The 17,830-nt window shown below is 36.2% G+C and overlaps 1 protein-coding gene across 9 annotated transcripts in view; it reads left to right on the top strand.

Moving 5' to 3' along the window:
- Positions 1 to 11,724, top strand: part of ZNF624 (zinc finger protein 624) — a 38,328-nt gene extending 26,604 nt beyond the window's left edge. For all 9 annotated transcript variants that reach the window (XM_036925838.2, XM_036925839.2, XM_036925828.2 and 6 more), the window contains one exon: positions 9,268 to 11,724. In XM_036925838.2, coding sequence (XP_036781733.2) covers positions 9,268 to 11,474 — 2,207 coding nt within the window. In that variant the 3' untranslated portion in view covers positions 11,475 to 11,724. The remainder of the gene's footprint in view (positions 1 to 9,267) is intronic.
- Positions 11,725 to 17,830: the final 6,106 nt, after the last annotated feature.

Here is a 17,830-nt window from a genome sequence, read left to right as displayed (position 1 = left end):
TGTGTGTTTACCAAAGATTCAAGGAAAGCTCCCTTACTATAATACAGTCTATATTAGTTGCCAGTTACTCTATTTCAAACACAATGTAAAGATACTTTTTTCCTTCTTCCTTCTCCACACTTTATGTATTAGATGCCATAATCTGCACTTTTTGTGTATCCCTTGACTGATTTTGTGTATAATTGATTTTGCTTCTTTTGTTTTAATTTTGTACTTTCTTGGTAATTACTTGGTCTACCACCTTTACTGTGGTTTTATTTTCACTGGTGAAAGCTATTTAGTCTTAGGAACATTTCCATCTGCAGCAGTCCCTCTAACATATCCTGTAAGACTGGCTTAGTGGTGGTAAATTCCTTCAACATTTGTTTATCTGGAAATGGTTTAATCCTTGCTTCAAGTTTAAATGATAATCTTGCCACATATAGGATTCTTGGTCAGAAGTCCTGTTTCATTATATTACATATATCATGCCACTCCCTTCTAGCCTGTAAAGTTTCTGCTGAGAAGTCTGCTGATATCCTGATGGGGTTTCCTTGTAAGTAATCTTTTTTCTCTCTCTGGCTGCTTTCAGTGCTCTCTTCTTATCCTTGATTTTTCTCATTTTAGTTATCTCTTGGTGTTGTCTTCGTGGGGTTCCTTTTGTTAGGGGCTCTCTGTGATCCCATGAACTGAGTATATATTTCTTCCCCAGATTGGGGAAGTTTTCAACAATTATGTCCTCAAAGAGACTTTCTATCCCTTTGTCTCAGTCTTCTTATGGTACCCCATTATGCAAATATTGTTTTCTTTGGATTGGTCACACAGCTCTCTTACCATTCTTTCATACCTTGAGGTCCTTTTTTCTCTTTGTTCCTCAGCTTCATTGTGTTCCTGTTCTCTAAGTTCCATCTTGTTGACTGTCTCCTCTACTTACAATAATCCACTTTTCAATCCCTACATTATATGTTTCATTTCAGTTACTTCAGCTCTGAGTGGCTTTTTTCAGCTCTTCTGTGTCTTTGTTGAAGTCCTTGAGTTCTTGACTATTTCTCTGTAATTCAGTGAGCATGTTTATGACTTTTATTTTGAAATTTTTATCAAGAATATTGGTGATCTCCATTTTATTTAGGCCTCTTTCTGGTGTCTTGTCCTGTGGTTTTGTTTGGAACATATTCCTCTGCCTCCTCATTTTGTCAGAGTATCTGTTTTTCTTCCATTGTATTACATAGATATTCCGTTTCCTGGCCCTTTTCTGTGTGGTATTCTCTTCTTCCCCAGGTGTGGGTAGTCTGTTCTGCAGTCTTCAGGTCATTTTCAGGTTTAATTGTATTCACTGTATTTTCTTCTTTTATGTGTTTTTGGGAGGAAGTTCCCACCTTACCTTCCTACTCTGCCACCTTTTTTCTCCATCCCCCCATAAAAAGCATTCTTATATCCTGGCTATACAAAAGCATGTAGTTAACCAGATTTGGCTGTAGTTTGCAACCTCTGATCTAATTGTCACTCCTGGATGGAAATTTGTCTTTGAGTTTCCTTTGTGTTTCTCCTTCTTGAGATTCATTTGATGTCTCAAACTTGAAATTTGATATTTTTTATCTGTTTAGTAAAATTCTTGGGTATTATTTCTTTGAATTTGTTTTCATCCCATTCTCTCTCAATTTTTGAAATAGCCCTCTAAGGCTCCTTGTACATCTTTGCTAGACTTTTTCACTCTATCCTGTATGACTCTTATGTTTTTAAATGTTTTTAAACTTTTCATCATTCTGTGCTTCTATAAGGATGTTTACTACTGACCTATTTTCCATTTTGCTAACACACTCATCTGCCATATCTACTGCACATTTAGCCTATCATTTGAGTTCTTAATTTATTTTCCAGTTTTAGAATCACTATTTGGTTCTTATTTTATACTTTCCAATTATTTGGTAAAATTGTTAATCTTGTCTTATTTTCTTGAATATACTAATCATGATTATTTCAAAAGTTCTTTTCTGAGACCTCAATAGTCTGGATGCTTAAGAACTCTATTGTTTTTTTTCTGTTACTTTCTCATGAGCTTTTTGTCTCCTTGTATGCCTATTATTTTTAATTAATATGAAAACCTTAAAATGTTTAAGGCTTTAAGTTATGTAATATTTTTCAACAAAGATTTAATGTTTGATTTTTTTTTATTCTGATACATTAATGTACAATTACTTAAACAACATTATGGTTACTAGACTCCCCCTATTATCATGTCCCCGCCACATACCCCATTACAGTCACTGTCCATCAGCATACTAAGATACTATAGAACCATTACTTGTCTTCTCTGTATATACTGCCTTTCCCGTGTTCCCCCCCCCGGTACATTATGTATGCTAATCGTATTGCCCCATTTACCCCCTTGTCTCTCCCTTCCCACCCACCCTCCCCAGTCCCTTTTCCTTTGCTAACTGTTAGTCCATTCTTGGGTTCTGTGAGTCTGCTGCTGTTTTATTCCTTCAGTTTTTGCTTTGTTCTTATACTCCACAGATGAGTGAAATCATTTGATACTTGTCTTTCTCTGCCTTGCTTATTTCACTGAGCATAATACCCTCTAGCTCCATCCATGTTGTTACAAATGGTAGGAATTGTTTTCTTCTTATGGCTGAATAATATTCCATTGTGTACATATACCACATCTTCTATATCCATTCATCTACTGATGGACACATAGGTTGCATCCATTTCTTGGCTATTGTAAATAGTGCTGCGATAAACATAGGGTTGCATATGTCTTTTTCAAACTGGACTGCTGCATTCTTAGGGTAAATTCCTAGGAGTGCAATTCGTGAGTCAAATGGTATTTCTATTTTGAGTTTTTTGAAGAACCTCCATACTGCTTTCCACAATGGTTGAATTAGTTTACATTCCCACCAGCAGTGTAGGAGGGTTCCCCGTTCTCCACATCCTTGCCAACATTTGTTGTCTTTTGGATGTTGGCCATCCTAAATGGTGTGAGGTGATATCTCATTGTGGTTTTAAATTGCATTTCTCTGATGATTAGCGATGTGGAGCATCTTTTCATGTGCCTATTGGCTATCTGAAGTATCTGTTCAGCTCCTCTACCCATTTTTTAATTGGCTTATTTGCTTTTTGTTTGCTGAGGTCTGTGAGCACTTTATATAATTTGGATGTCAACCCCTTATCACATATGTCATTTATGAATATATTCTCCCATACTGTAGGATGTCTTTTTGTTCTACTGATGCTATCCTTTGCTGTACAGAAGATTTTAGTTTGATATAGTCCCACTTGTTCATTTTTGCTTTTGTTTCCCTTGCCCAGGGAGATATGTTCATGAAGAAGTTGCTCATGTTTATGTCCAAACGATTTTTGCCTATATTTTTTTCTAAGAGTTTTATGGTTTCATGACTTACATTCAGGTCTTTGATCCATTTTGAGTTTACTTTTGTGTATGGGGTTAGACAATAATCCAGTTTCATTCTCTTACATGTAGCTGTCCAGTTTCCCCATTGTATCTCCATGGCTCCTTTATCATATATTAATTGACCATATATGCTTGGGTTTATATCTGGGCTCTCTGTTCTGTTCCACTGATCTATGGATCTGTTCTTGTGCCCGTACCAAATCGTCTTGATTGCTGTGGCTTTGTAGTAGAACTTGAAGTCAGGGAGCATAATTCCCCCTGCTTTATTCCTCCTTCTCAGGATTGCTTTGGCTATTCGAGGTCCTTTCTCATTCCATATAAATTTTAGAACTGTTTGCTCTAGTTCATTGAAGGATGGTGTAGGTATTTTGATAGGGATTGCATTGAATCTGTAGATTGCTTTAGGCAGGATGGCCATTTTGATTCTTCCTAGCCAAGAGCATGGGATGAATTTCCATTTATTAGTTCTTCCTAGCCAAGAGCATGGGATGAATTTCCATTTATTAGTGTCCTCTTAAATTTCTCTTAAGAGTAGTTTTCAGAGTATAGGTCTTTCACTTCTTGGTTAGGTTTATTCCTAGGTATTTTATTCTTTTTGATGCAATTGTGAATGGAATTGTTTTCCTGATTTCTATTTCTGCTAGTTCGTTGTTAGTGTATAGGAATTCAACAGATTTCTGTGTATTTATTTTGTGTCCCACAACTTTGCTGAATTCAGATATTAGATCTAGTAGTTTTGGAGTGGATTCTTTAGGGTTTTTTTATGTACAATATTATGTCATCTGCAAACAGGGACAGTTTAACTTCTTCCTTGCCCATCTGGATGCCTTTTATTTCTTTGTGTTGTCTGATTGCTGTGGCTAGGACCTCCTGTACTATGTTGAATAAAAGTGGGGAGAGTGGGCATCCTTGTCTTGGTCTCAATCTTAAAGGAAAAGCTTTTAGCTTCTCGCTGTTAAGTCTAATGTTGGCTGTGGGTTTGTCATATATGGCCTTTAATATGTTGAGGTACTTGCCCTCTATACCCATTTTGTTGAGGGTTTTTGTCATGAATAAATGTTGAATTTTGTCAAATGCTTTTTCAGCATCTATGGAGATGATCATGTGGTTTTTGTCCTTTTTGTTGATGTAGGGGATGATGTTGATGGATTTTCAAATGTTGTACCATCCTTGCATCCCTGAAATGAATCCCACTTGATCATGGTGAATGATCTTCTTGATGTATTTTTTTATTCCATTTGCTAATATTTTATTGAGTATTTTTGCATGTATCTTCATCAGGGATATAGTTGTGTAGTTTTTTTGTGTGTGTGGTGTCTTTGCCTGGTTTTGATATTAGAGTGATGTGAGCCTCGTAGAATGAGTTTGGAAGTATTCCCTCCTCTTCTACATTTTGGAAAACTTTAAGGAGGATGGGTATTAGGTCTTCACTAAATGTTGGATAAAACTCAGCAGTGAAACCATCTGGTCCAGGAATTTTTTTTCTTAAGTAGTTTTTCTATTGCCAAATCAATTTCTTTGCTGGTAATTGGTCTATTCAGATTTTCTGTTTCTTCCTGGGTCAGTCATGGAAGGTTGTATTTTTCTAGAAAGTTGTTCATTTCTTCTAGGTTATTCAGTTTGTTACCATATAATTTTTCATACTATTCTCTCATAATTCTTTGTATTTCTGTGGTGTCCGTCATGATTTTTCCTTTCTCATTTCTGATTGTTTATGTGTGTAAACTCTCTTTTTTGCTTGATAAGTCTGGCTAGTGGTTTATCTATTTTATTTTCTTGAAGAACCAGCTCCTGCTTTCATCAATTCTTTCTATTGTTTTATTCTTATCAGTTTTATTTATTTCTGCTTTAATCTTTATTATGTCCCTTTCCACTGACTTTGGGCCTCAGTTTCATTAATTGTGACTTTAGACTGTTAATTTGGGATTGTTCTTCTTTCCTGAGGTAGGCCTGTATTGCAGTATATTTCCCTCTTAGCATGGCCTTCACTGCGCCCACAGATTTTTGTGTTGTTGAATTATTGTTTTCATTTGTCTTCATATACTGCTTGATCTCTGTTTTTATTTGGTCATTGATCCATTGATTATTTAGGAGCATGTTTTTAAGCCTCCATGTGTTTGTGGGCCTTTTCATTTTCTTTGTGTAATTTATTTCTAGTTTCATACATTTGTGATCTGAGAAGCTGGTTGTTATAATTTCAATCTTTTTTAATTTACTGAGGTTCTTTTTGTGGCCTAGTATATGATCTATTCTTGAAAATGTTCCATGTGAACTTGAAAAGAATGTATGTGTATCCTGTTGCATTTGGATGGAGTGTTCTGTAGATGTCTGTTAGGTTCATCTGTTCTAATACATTGTTCAGTGCCTCTGTCTCTTTACTTATTTTCTGTCTGGTTGATCTGTCCTTTGGAGTGAATGTGTGTTGAAGTCTCCTAAAATGAATGCATTGCATTCTATTTCCCTCTTGAGTTCTGTTAGTATTTGTTTCACATATGTCAGTGATCCTGTGTTGGGTACATAGATATTTATAATAGTTATATCCTCTTGTTAGACTGACCCCTTTATCATTATGTAATGTCCTTCTTTGTCTCTTGTTACTTTCTTTGTTTTGAAGTCTATTTTGTCTGATACTAGTACTGCAACTCCTGCTTTTTTCTCCCTGTTACTTGCATGAAATATCTTTTTCCATCCCTTTACTTTCAGTCTGTGTATGTCTTTGGGTTTGAAGTGAGTCTCTTGTAGGCAGCATATAGATGGGTCTTGTTTTTTTATCCATTAGTGACTATGTCTTTTGATTGGTGCATTCAGACCATTTACATTTAGGTTGATTATCGATAGGTATGTACTTATTGCCACTGCAGGCTTTAGATTCGTGGTTACCAAAGGTTCAAGAGTAATTCCCTTACTATCTAATAGTCTAATTTAACTCACTTCATGTGCTATTATAAACACAACCTAACGGTTCTTTTTTTTTTTCCTCCTTTTTCTTCCTCTCCATTCTTTGTATGTTATGAATCATATTCTGTACTCTTTGTCTATCCCTTAGGTGACATGTATTTAGCCTTAGGAATACTTCCATCTATAGCGGTCCCTCCAAAATGCACTGTAGAGGTGGTTTGTGGGAGGTAAATTCTGTCAACTTTTTCTTACCTGAAAATTGTTTAATCACTCCTTCAAATTTAAATGTAACCTTGCCAGGTATAGTATTCTTGGTTCGAGGCCCTTCTGCTTCATTGCATTAAATATATCATTCCACTCCCTTCTGACCTGTAAGGTTACTGTTGAGAAGTCTGATGATAGCCTGGGCTTTCCTTTGTATGTGATCTTATTTCTCTCTCTAGCTGCTTTTAAGAGTCTGTCTTTATCCTTGATCTTTGCCATTTTAATTATTATGTCTTGATGTTGTCTTCCTTGGGTCCCTTGTGTTGGGAGATCTGTGCATTTCCATGGCCTGAGAGACTATCTCCTTTCCCAGATTGGGGAAGTTTTCAGCAATTACCTCCTCAAAGACACTTGCTATCCCTTTTTTCTCTCTTCTTCTTCTGGTACCCCTATAATGCAAATATTTTTCCGTTTGGATTGGTCACACAGTTCTCTCAAAATTCTTTCATTCTTAGAGATTCTTTTTTCTCTCTGTGCCTCAGCTTTTTGTATTCCTCTTTTCTAATTTCTATTCCATTTACCGTCTCTACTAATACATCTAATCTGCTTTTAAATCCCTCCATTGTATGTTTCATTTCAGGTATGGAATTTCTTAATGATTGAATCTCTGACTCAAATTCGTTCCTGAGTTCTTTAATATTTTTCTGTACCTCCATAAGCATGTTTATGATTTTTATTTTTAACTCTCTTTCAGGCAGTTTGGTGAGTTCAATTTCATTTTACCCTTTTTCTGGGGTTTGTGAGATTTGGGTCTGAACCATGTTCTTTTGGCATTTCATATTTCTCTGTGGTGCCCTCTATTGCCCAGAAGCTCCAGTCTCTGGAGCTGCTCAGCCCCTAGAGTGAGGTTAGGAGTCATAGGGGAGCAGAGCTGGTGCCTTGGGGGAGGAAAGATCTGTTTCCTGATTCCCATCTGCGGTGCCTGTCTCTGGCATCAGAGCCAGTGGGCCAAGCTCACAGGTGTAAGCCTCTGTGCTTTGCGTCTCTAGCTTTTGTAGGTGGGGCCTCCCTCTGGCTGGCCTGATGCCAGCACAGTGACTGCAGGTTTTCAAACCAGTGCCGGCAGGCTAGGAGGAAGGCGCAGCAGGCTGCATGTCACAGTGGGGGGCCTCAGAGCTGAGCTGGCAGCCAGGGGGATGGGGCACCTGAAGCTCCTCAAAGTTCCCAACCTGGTGGACAGAGCACACCCAGACAACCTTGTCCAGCTCTCCCCTCCCCCATGCAGCAAGCTCCGTGCAGACCCTGCTCCTTCAGTAGCCCTCTCACTGCTAGGAAGCCTCTCAGACCACTGACTTTCCCTTCTCCCAGAGCAGCCGGGTGTGGATCCCCTCCTCCACAAATGGCCAGAATCTGTCTCTCAAGCACTCCACCTGTCTGAGCTCCCCAACGTCCAGAGCACCACACAATGTAGGTTTCTGCTCCCAAAGCAGACCCCCAGGGCTTGGTGTTCAGCAGCTCCAGGCCTCCACCCCCTCCCCTGTTCCATGTCTCTTCCTCTTCTTGGTGAGCTGGGGTGGGAGAAGGACTGGGATCCTGCCAGATTAAGGCTTTCATACATTATCCTGTACTGTGAGGTCTGCTCTGTTCATGAGGTCTGTATGCAGTCTGGTTCAGCCTTCTTTCTTGTGGCTGTTTTAAGGTTAGTTGTATCAATTAACTACATTTTCATACTATTTGTGGTTTTGGAAGGAGTTCTCCTTCTCACCTTTCATGCCACCATCTTGAATCTCCTAATGTTTGATTTTGGTGGGCTGCTAGGATAGGGGCTTAACAATCCTCAGTCACCTTATTCAATTAGGTATTTAAGTCAGCTGGACTCTAGTTGACCAAAGAGTGGTCATGCTGAGTTCAGCTCTTTATCTAGGCCTGTGAGTCCATTGAAATTCTATTTACCTTGAGTTTTAAACTCATAAAGCCATTCTATCCACAAAAGGTTTTGATCCAATTTGTTTTTAAACATTTAGATGTAATTGCCTGGAAATAGAAATGTAAAGGAAATATAAAAGTATCTTAAAAAGTAAAATATTAAATTGCATATACAAAATAATATATGACCCCACAGTAATTTTTTTAAAGGAGTTTTTGACAAACTTTTAGGAATGTTCTTAAGACCCATTGAAAGGTTGCAAAACTATCCTTGCTAATAATTATCACTATTTGAAGTATCAATAAATGTTATGAATTCTTATTTATAATTCATTCTACTTTCTGAAAAACCAAAGTGTCTTCTTCCATAAAAGTTCAATAAAAACTATGCAAATTCTTTAGTAAGGTACTGTACTCTACCAGGGAAATTTGAGAAAGCCCTCGCCCAAAGACAGCTGGTGAACAAAGAATGAGAATAAACAGTACAGTTGGGGACAAAATACCTGATTTGTGGAATACATGGAAAGCAAGGAAATAGTTACAACCTATGAAGAATGCTCTCTAAAGAAGTTGGCTCTAAAAGGAATGAGAATAATATTTGAGAGACTAGATTCTAGGCGGGTTACCATGAATTAATTTTTTGAAGGGGAATACTCCTTGAATTTACTATTTGATTCTTGCTCAACCAGCCTCCCATAACCATACCTCCTCCTTCCTAGAAATGAAGGCCAATTGGCAATAAGTTAAATCTATATATTCATTTTTAGCCCAAGTTTCACTGTTTAGTGAGATCTCTCCAACTTTGGAAATAGGAGTCACTTGGTTTTTCTTTTTTTTGTTCCTCCCAGAGTTGGAGACCAAACCTGCAACCAAGAATGTTATACCAACAGAGGTTATTTCTGAAGACTTATCACAGGACACCATAGTAGAGAAGTTCACAGGGAATAGTCTATGGGACTCTACAATCGCAAGAATATGGAACTGGGATGAAAGGATATTGAGATCACAAAATAGTCAAGAAAGTCATTTGAGTCAAAGAATAGTTACACCAAAAAAAACTCCCACAAGCTTTAGATTTGGATCTATTCCTTTTTCAAAACCAGGAGTTATCTCAGAAGAGCCCCACAGCAAATTCCAGACACATGAGGAAATTTTCACTGAGAATTTGATTACAAATATCCATCTAGGGAAGAACATTTGCAATGATACAGAAGCCGGCAAGTCCATAAGGCCTACTTCAGAACTTACTTTAGGGAAAAAACACAGTAATAAAGAAAAACCCTATAAATGTAGTACATGTGAAAAGGCTTTTTGTTATAGGTCATTACTCATTCAACATCAGAGAACCCATACGAAAGAAAAACCTTATGAATGCAATGAATGTGGGAAAATGTTTAGCCAGCCTTCATATCTTGGTCAACATAAAAAAATTCACACTGGAGAAAAACCCTATAAATGTAATGAATGTGGAAAGGCCTTCATTGCTTCTTCATCACTTATGGTACATCAGAGAATTCATACTAAGGAGAAACCTTATCAATGCAATGTCTGTGGAAAATCTTTTAGCCAGTGTGCTCGTCTTAATCAACACCAGAGAATTCAAACTGGAGAGAGGCCTTATAAATGTAATGAATGTGAGAAAGCTTTCAGTGATAAATCAAAACTTGCAAGACATCATGAAACTCACAGTGGAGAGAAACCCTACAAATGTAATGACTGTGGGAAAGCCTTTAGGAATAAGTCATATCTTAGCGTACATCAGAAGACACATACTGAAGAGAAACCATATAAATGCAATGAGTGTGGGAAATCTTTCAAGAATACCACAATTTTTAATGTTCATCAAAGAATTCATACTGGAGAGAAACCTTTTAGATGTAATGAATGTGGGAAAGCCTATAGAAGTAATTCAAGCCTTATTGTACATATAAGAACACATACTGGAGAAAAACCCTATGAATGTAATGAATGTGGGAAAGCATTCAATCGCATTGCAAATTTCACAGAACATCAGAGAATTCATACAGGAGAAAAGCCCTATAAGTGTAATGAATGTGGGAAGGCATTCATTAATTATTCATGCCTTACTGTACACCACAGAATGCATACAGGAGAAAAACCTTATAAATGTAATGAATGTGGAAAGGCCTTCATGCGTTCTTCATCTCTAATTATACATCAGCGAATTCATACAGAAGAGAAACCTTATTTATGTAATGAATGTGGGGAATCTTTCAGAATAAAATCACACTTAACTGTACATCAAAGGATTCATACTGGAGAGAAACCATATAAATGTACTGACTGTGAGAGGGCATTTACAAAAATGGTAAATCTCAAGGAACATCAGAAAATTCATACTGGAGTGAAACCCTATAAATGTCATGATTGTGGAAAATCCTTCAGGACTAAGTCATATCTTATTGTACATCAAAGGACCCATACTGGAGAAAAACCATACAAATGTAATGAATGTGAGAAAGCTTTCACTAATACATCACAACTTACTGTGCATCAAAGAAGGCATACTGGGGAAAAACCCTATAAATGTAATGATTGTGGGAAGGTTTTCACAAGTAACTCAGGCTTTAATACCCATCAGAGAACACATACTGGAGAGAAACCATTTAAATGTAATGACTGTGGGAAGGCATTCAGCCAGATGGTACATGTCACAGAACATCAGAAAATCCATAGTGGAGAGAAACCCTATAAATGTGATGTCTGTGGAAAAGCCTTCAGGAGGGGTTCATACCTTACAGTTCACTGGAGAACACATACTGGAGAAAAACCCTATATGTGTAAGGAATGTGGGAAAGGTTGTATTACTCTATCACAGCTAACTCTACATCAGAGAATTCATACTGGTGAGAGGCCCTATAAATGTGAAGAATGTGGAAAAGCCTTCAGAACTAACTCTGATTTTACTGTACATCTGAGGATGCATACTGGAGAAAAACCCTATACATGTAAGGAATGTGGAAAAGCCTTTAGGAGCAGCTCAAGCCTTACTGTACATCAAAGAATACATCAGAGAGAAATGCAGTTAATATAGAGAACAATGAATCATTCACCCAGATGTCAGGTCCCCAAAAATAATAAACTAATTTTTATGAATGTGGAAAAACTTTCAGGAGCAATTTACCAGAAAATACATACTAAAGAGACACTATAAAGATAAGAATATGGGAAAGCATTTAGTCATATTAAACCTTAGAAGTTATAGGAAAATTCACAACAGAGAAAAATACCAGACAAATAAAAGCCTTCATCCAGATTTCATACTTTATTCATTGAACAAATTATCTCCAATGGATTGCCTCTGTAATTTTTACTTGTTTGGTTTGTGTGTCTTATCTATCTGGAGGTGCTATTTATATATTTGAAATATTAAATGGTGTGTTGCAAATGTTTTCCATAAGCATTTGTCTTTATACTTTTTTATGTAGTAAAAGGAGTCACCACATATTTTAATTTTTTATAGTAAAATGTATTTTCCTTTTTAGAGTCTTTAAGCACTCTTTTAGTTAAAGGGTCTTCTTAATCCTTAGGTTGTACATAGACACCTAAATTTGTTGTTCCTGATTGTTTTTTAAGATTTTCACATGTCCTATGTTTAATGAGAAAGGATTAAAGTGTTATATAAACAGACCAGTATATACATTTTTACATTTATCTTTCAGATCATATAATTTTTCCTCAAAATCTGCATATTCTTGTGTTGTTTTCAAAAGTAGATATTGAGTTCGATTTGACACATCAGTAGCTCCTAGTGGAGGAACTCTACAGGATTCAGATTCAAATTCAGCAGCAGCTTCTTCTAGTTCTCTAGTTATAGTCTCTTCCAATTCTGGCTGCATCTTGGCAAAAAAAGAACGTCTCCACGTTATCTTAAGTCCACCGGTTTGTGGTAGGAATCACTAAGTTTTCTCTTGGAGTAAGATTTCCAATGCAAGGTGTTTCCAGCACTGGCCTCATAGTAGGAGTGCTGATTAAAGTTCTGCTCTGCTGGTTCTCCTCAAGAAGTTTGGCATTCATCTCTGTTAGCCTCTCATTAGTCATGTTTAATTCATTTTCCAATGAATTTCTAACTTTTAATTCTTCCAGGTAGAGTTGCTTGTATTTTTCCAATTCTACTTTACTAGAATATTGAGAAGTTTTTGTTATGAAGAGCTCAAATTCCAGGTCTTTAATTCTGAGTTCCATCTGGCTTCTTATTGAAGCATTATTATTTTCTCTGAACTGCTCTAACTTCTTGAGATGCTGCTTGTGCTTTCCGTTCCAACTTCTTTTTATTCTTCTCTAGTTTTTCACATTTCTTTTGCATTGCTTTCATAGATAATAGCTCCTGTTGAAGAACTTGATTTCTTGCATCTAGATGTAGATATTTTGATGAAGTTTCCAATTTTGCTGTAAGATCATCAATCTTATGTTTTAGTGTGTTAATCTGAATATCCACTTCAATTTGACCAGGTTTTAAATCTCCATGGAAACTAAGCTCTCCATTTTCATATTCATTTAACTTCTTTCTTGTCATTTTTAAGAGTTTCTTAAGTCCAGAAATCTCTTTTTCTAATTCACTATTTTTCTTCACTTCTTGATCCAAACTGTGTTCTTGAGATTGTTTTAACTCAGTCAATTTCCTTAACTGTTCCTTTTCATCCTGAGACAAATCTGTACTTAGAAAGTTTTTCTGAAGCTGTTCAATTTTGTCCACTTGCTTTTTGATTACTTTTAAGTTGTCATTTTCTATTTCAAGCTTGACTTCTGATTTGCCTCAATTTCTTCTTTAAATCCTGTGTTTCATCTTCTAAATTAATTCTGTAGTTTGATGTAACCTCCAGCGAAGCCTCTGACAGATTGCTTTTTTAGGGTATCAGCCAGTTCTTGTTGACGTTGTCTCATAACTACCGTTACTGCACCGCCAGCTCGTCGGCTTTCCGCGCCGACACCTGGGGCCATCCATCTGCTTCTCATGCGGCTGTCCGTGTTCCTAAGATTTTGATAATTTTATTCTTTAAAGTCTTTAATCCATCTGGACTGGATGGTTTTTCCTAGAAGAGTAACTCTAAAAGGCCATTAATCTACAAAAGTATTATGAACCTAAATATTAGTCAGGGAAATGCAAATTAAAGCAATCAATGAGATGTTGCTTCCACTTCATGGAGTTGACAAAAATTAAATCTTTTGTTAGTGGGACTTGGGAAACCATGTACCATTACAAAAAGGTTTTAACAATTAATATTTCCACCAGCAATCCAGCAACACATTTGAAATTATTAAATAAAATTTAAAAAGAAAAACACTTTGAGCCATTGTCTCACTTTTGGGAGTCTGCCCCATAGAAATAGCAACATCAGTGCATAAGAATGATGTTTGTTGAAATAACGGTGTTTGTTGAAATATTGTTTGTAGAGGCAAAGAAAACCAACTGGATAGAAAGTGAATGCCCATTAATAAGGGAATGGTGAATAAACTGATGCATACATACTATGGAACAGCATGAGAGTAATTTTTTTAATGAGTTATATCTACACAAGTTGACATCAAGGTATTTTCACGATTTTTTAATAAGTAATTGCTCTGTTACAGAGATGTATATGTACAAAATTTTATTTTGAAGTAATGGTCACAGTCATGTATATGTGTATATGGTAAGATGAGCATGGAAACAGGTATGCAAGAATACACACCCAAACTGTTAATATTGATTACCTTCATGGAGAAAAGGAAAAGTAGGGAGATCAGAGGGGATAGAGGGAAAATAGAAAAATGTAAGCATGTATGGTTTAAAACTCTATGTAAAACTTCGTACTTGTGTGAACTTTCAAGAGCCATGGATGAAGTGATGGCCTCCAAAAAGAACAGAGATGAAGCGTTCCTGTGGTGAAGGGTACATACCATGCACAGCCTCTGGGCACTCCATCACTTCAGGCAATAAGCAGAGGGAGGGAAAAAGTAGCACTGGGGCCAGAAGTCCTGAGAGGTGAACTTACCTGATTATGGGATTATGTTTGAGTTGGAGTATCTGGTGTTTTTGGTTTGACTTTCCCATGCTTTTCAGTATTTTTAATTTTTTCTTTCCACTGAGCATGTAATAGTTACATAAACAGGAAAAGCCTATTTTTCTTGTGAAACTTATTTAATACATTGGTGGGGGAGGGGGGTCATGGGTCTAAGAGCATGGGAATTGGTTTTGATGCTGCCTAGATTCCAAAAAGGTTACCCAGTACCTCATTGCCCCCACCTCTCAGTTTCACTTGGTGAAGGTCAGGTAGATTAGAAATGTATCCAAGAGTATCTGCAACTTGTGTCCAGGCTCTAGACCAGAAGACAAAGCCTCAGAGAGAAAGTTCTACTTTCAACAAGACACCAATGGAAAGGTCACTATGGTTAAAAGGTCTGTGTACAGCCTTACAGAACAGTACATGATGGAGTATAGAGAGGGGAAACAGCCAAGGATTCCCAAGTCCATAAATGAAGGCTTGGCAGTTCTGGAAATACTAAAGAATAGAATATAAATGAGACCCCAGAGGCTGTGGCCCTAATATGAGAAGACCCTTATAGACCATGGACCTGATATCTAAAAAGGAAAGATATGAGCTAAGCTCCAGTGGAAACTGAAGGAAAGGAAATCAACTGTCCCTCCCCCAATGCTAGGATATGTGCATTTAATATTGGGAAAGGAATATTGGATGAATGATTTGAGCTATCACCCATTGCAAATGAGTAATTTGACATTGTGGTTAAAATTACCCTTTCTGATTGAATTTTAATAGTGGAATGTATTAAACTATTACCAAGAAACTTGCCTTCTTTGAATGTAATGTACCACTTTCTGATTGGAAAGTTTGAGGATTAGACCTTGAAATACTACCCTTAAGAAACCCTACTGTCAAATAGTTGACATGACTTGATGCCAACTCTATAGGCTGCTGCTTTCTAACTCCTAACCCTCCCCACACCTAAATTCCACCTCACTGCACTAGAGCCAAGCATTTCAATAAGAGCACTGTTCAAATGACGTATGTCTGACTGTTACTGAAAAGTCTCCATTGAGTTAGGAAATGGAGATGACTGTCTTCCTTTACTGGGTTTTAATGGAATGGTAAGGCACCAAAGTCTGGTTCTAGTGTGTCATAGTATCTGATAGGCTTAACTTGCATTTCCTTCGTGGCTAATGATTTTGAGTCCCCTTGTAGGTATTTGTTGGTTTTTTAAGAGCCTCTTTTGAAAAGTGCCTGTTCAAGACTTTTGTCTATTTTTTCAACTGTAAACTCTTTTTGTTCATTTATAGGATTCTTTATATATTCTGGATGCAAGGTAATTTTAATTATTAAAAATATCTAAACAGTATTACAAATATCTCCCCACCTGCAGTCTGCCTTTTCATTCTCTAAATCATGTCCTTTGGTGAACAGAAGTTTTGAATTTTGATGAAGAATAATTCAATATTTTCCTTTATGATTAGTGCTTTTAAGAAAACTTTTCCTGAACCAGTCATAAATATATTTTCCTACATTTTTTCTGCATATCTACTGTTTTACTTTTCACTTTTAGATTACAGTATATCTGAAATTAATTTTTATGTATGGTGTGGGGTAGAGGTCGAAGTATATCTCATAGAAATACACAATTTATTCAAAGTCATTTATTGAAAAGACCATCTTCCCTCCCCCTTGGTTTGCAGTGATACTCATGAGAAATCAGATGATATTAGGTGGGGGTCTATTTCTAGATTATTTTTCTCCACTGTTCTATCTACCATAAAATGTTCTTAGGATAAGCAGATTTATAAGTAACTTCACATCTGGTGGCATATGTGTTCTAATTTTGTTCTTGTTTAAAATTGTCACTGCAATTCTAGGTTCTTGGCATTTTCATGTACAGTTTTGAATAATTTTCAGTTGCTCAACATCAAAAAGTTAGGATCTTAATGGGTATTAGTATTACATCAAATATATAGATAATTTTTGATGAATGGATACCTTAACAATATTGAGACATCCAATCCATGAACATGCTATACCTTTTGTTTGTATGCCTCTTTTCAGCAATTTTTAAATTTTTTCAATGTAGAAATTTTGAATATTTTTGTTAGATTAATCCTTTGTGTTTGATGTTTTGATGTTATATAAATGCCATTTATTTCGTTTTCTGATTCTTGTTAATATATGTTAAATATATAAGTAGATATATATAATATGTAATACATCATGTATATTTAATAATACTATATAACATCTATACTAATGGATATATACCATATATTTTGCATTTGTTAGTATAATACTTTGTTCATTCCTTTGGCATATACACAATATGCCATCTGCAGTAAAGTTAAAAAAATACTTTATCCTTTCCAATCTTTATACCATTTTTTCTTCCTTTATTGCTGTAGCTAGGACCTCTAGAAGTGGTGATTGTGGACATCCTTGCCTTTTTCCCAGAATCTAAAAGAAAACACTAAACATATTACCATTAGGTATGACATGAGGTGTAAATGTGTTTGTAGATAAGCTTTATCAGATTAAGGATGTTCCTCTCAAATCCTAATTTGCTGAGATTTGTTATCATGGACAAGTGTTGAATTTCATCAGATACATATTTTGCATTGAAATGACCATATGGTGTTCCTCATTCTGTTAATGTTGAATTATATGGATTGATTTATTTATTTTAAAAATTGTGGTAAAATACACATAAATTTTACTCTTAGCCATTTATAAGTATACAGTTCAATGGTAGTAGGTTCATATTGTCATGCAACCATCACCACCATCCATATCCAAAACTTTCTTCATCTTTCTAAGCTGGAACTCAATACCCATTAACAATAACTCCCCATCTCCACTACCCTCAGCCCCTGGAAACTACCATTCTACTTTCTGTCTCTGAGAATTCAAATGGTACCTCATATAAATATTTGTTCCTTTGTGACTGACTTATTTCACTTAACACAATAGCACTCAGAGTTCATTAGTATGGACTGATTTTTTACTGTTAAGGCAACCTTGCATTCCTGGAATGGATTCCATTTGTTCATGATGTATTATCCTTTTAATATATTGTTGAATTAAATTGTTTAAGTTTTATGTAAGATTTTATGTCTATTTCCATATTGTTTTGTTTCTTTTCTTGTAATAGCCTTGTCAGGGATCAGTATCAGGATAATGCTAGGTTCATAAAATGAATCGGGAATCACTTCCTTTCTTTTTTTTTGTCTGGAAGAGTTTGTGTAGAATTGTGTATTATTGCTGTTGGTTTTATTTTTTTCATAAGTATTTTCTGTAAAACTCACAAAGCCGAAATAGGGGGAGCCAAGATGGCGGCGTGAGTAGAGCAGCGGAAATCTCCTCCCAAAACCACATATATCTATGAAAATATAACAAAGACAACTCTTCCCAGAAT

This window comes from Manis pentadactyla, chromosome 4 (assembly GCF_030020395.1).
Source record: "Manis pentadactyla isolate mManPen7 chromosome 4, mManPen7.hap1, whole genome shotgun sequence".
NCBI lineage: Eukaryota > Metazoa > Chordata > Mammalia > Pholidota > Manidae > Manis > Manis pentadactyla.
Note: the sequence above shows the minus strand (reverse complement) of the source record. Positions and strands in the feature narration are given on the sequence as shown.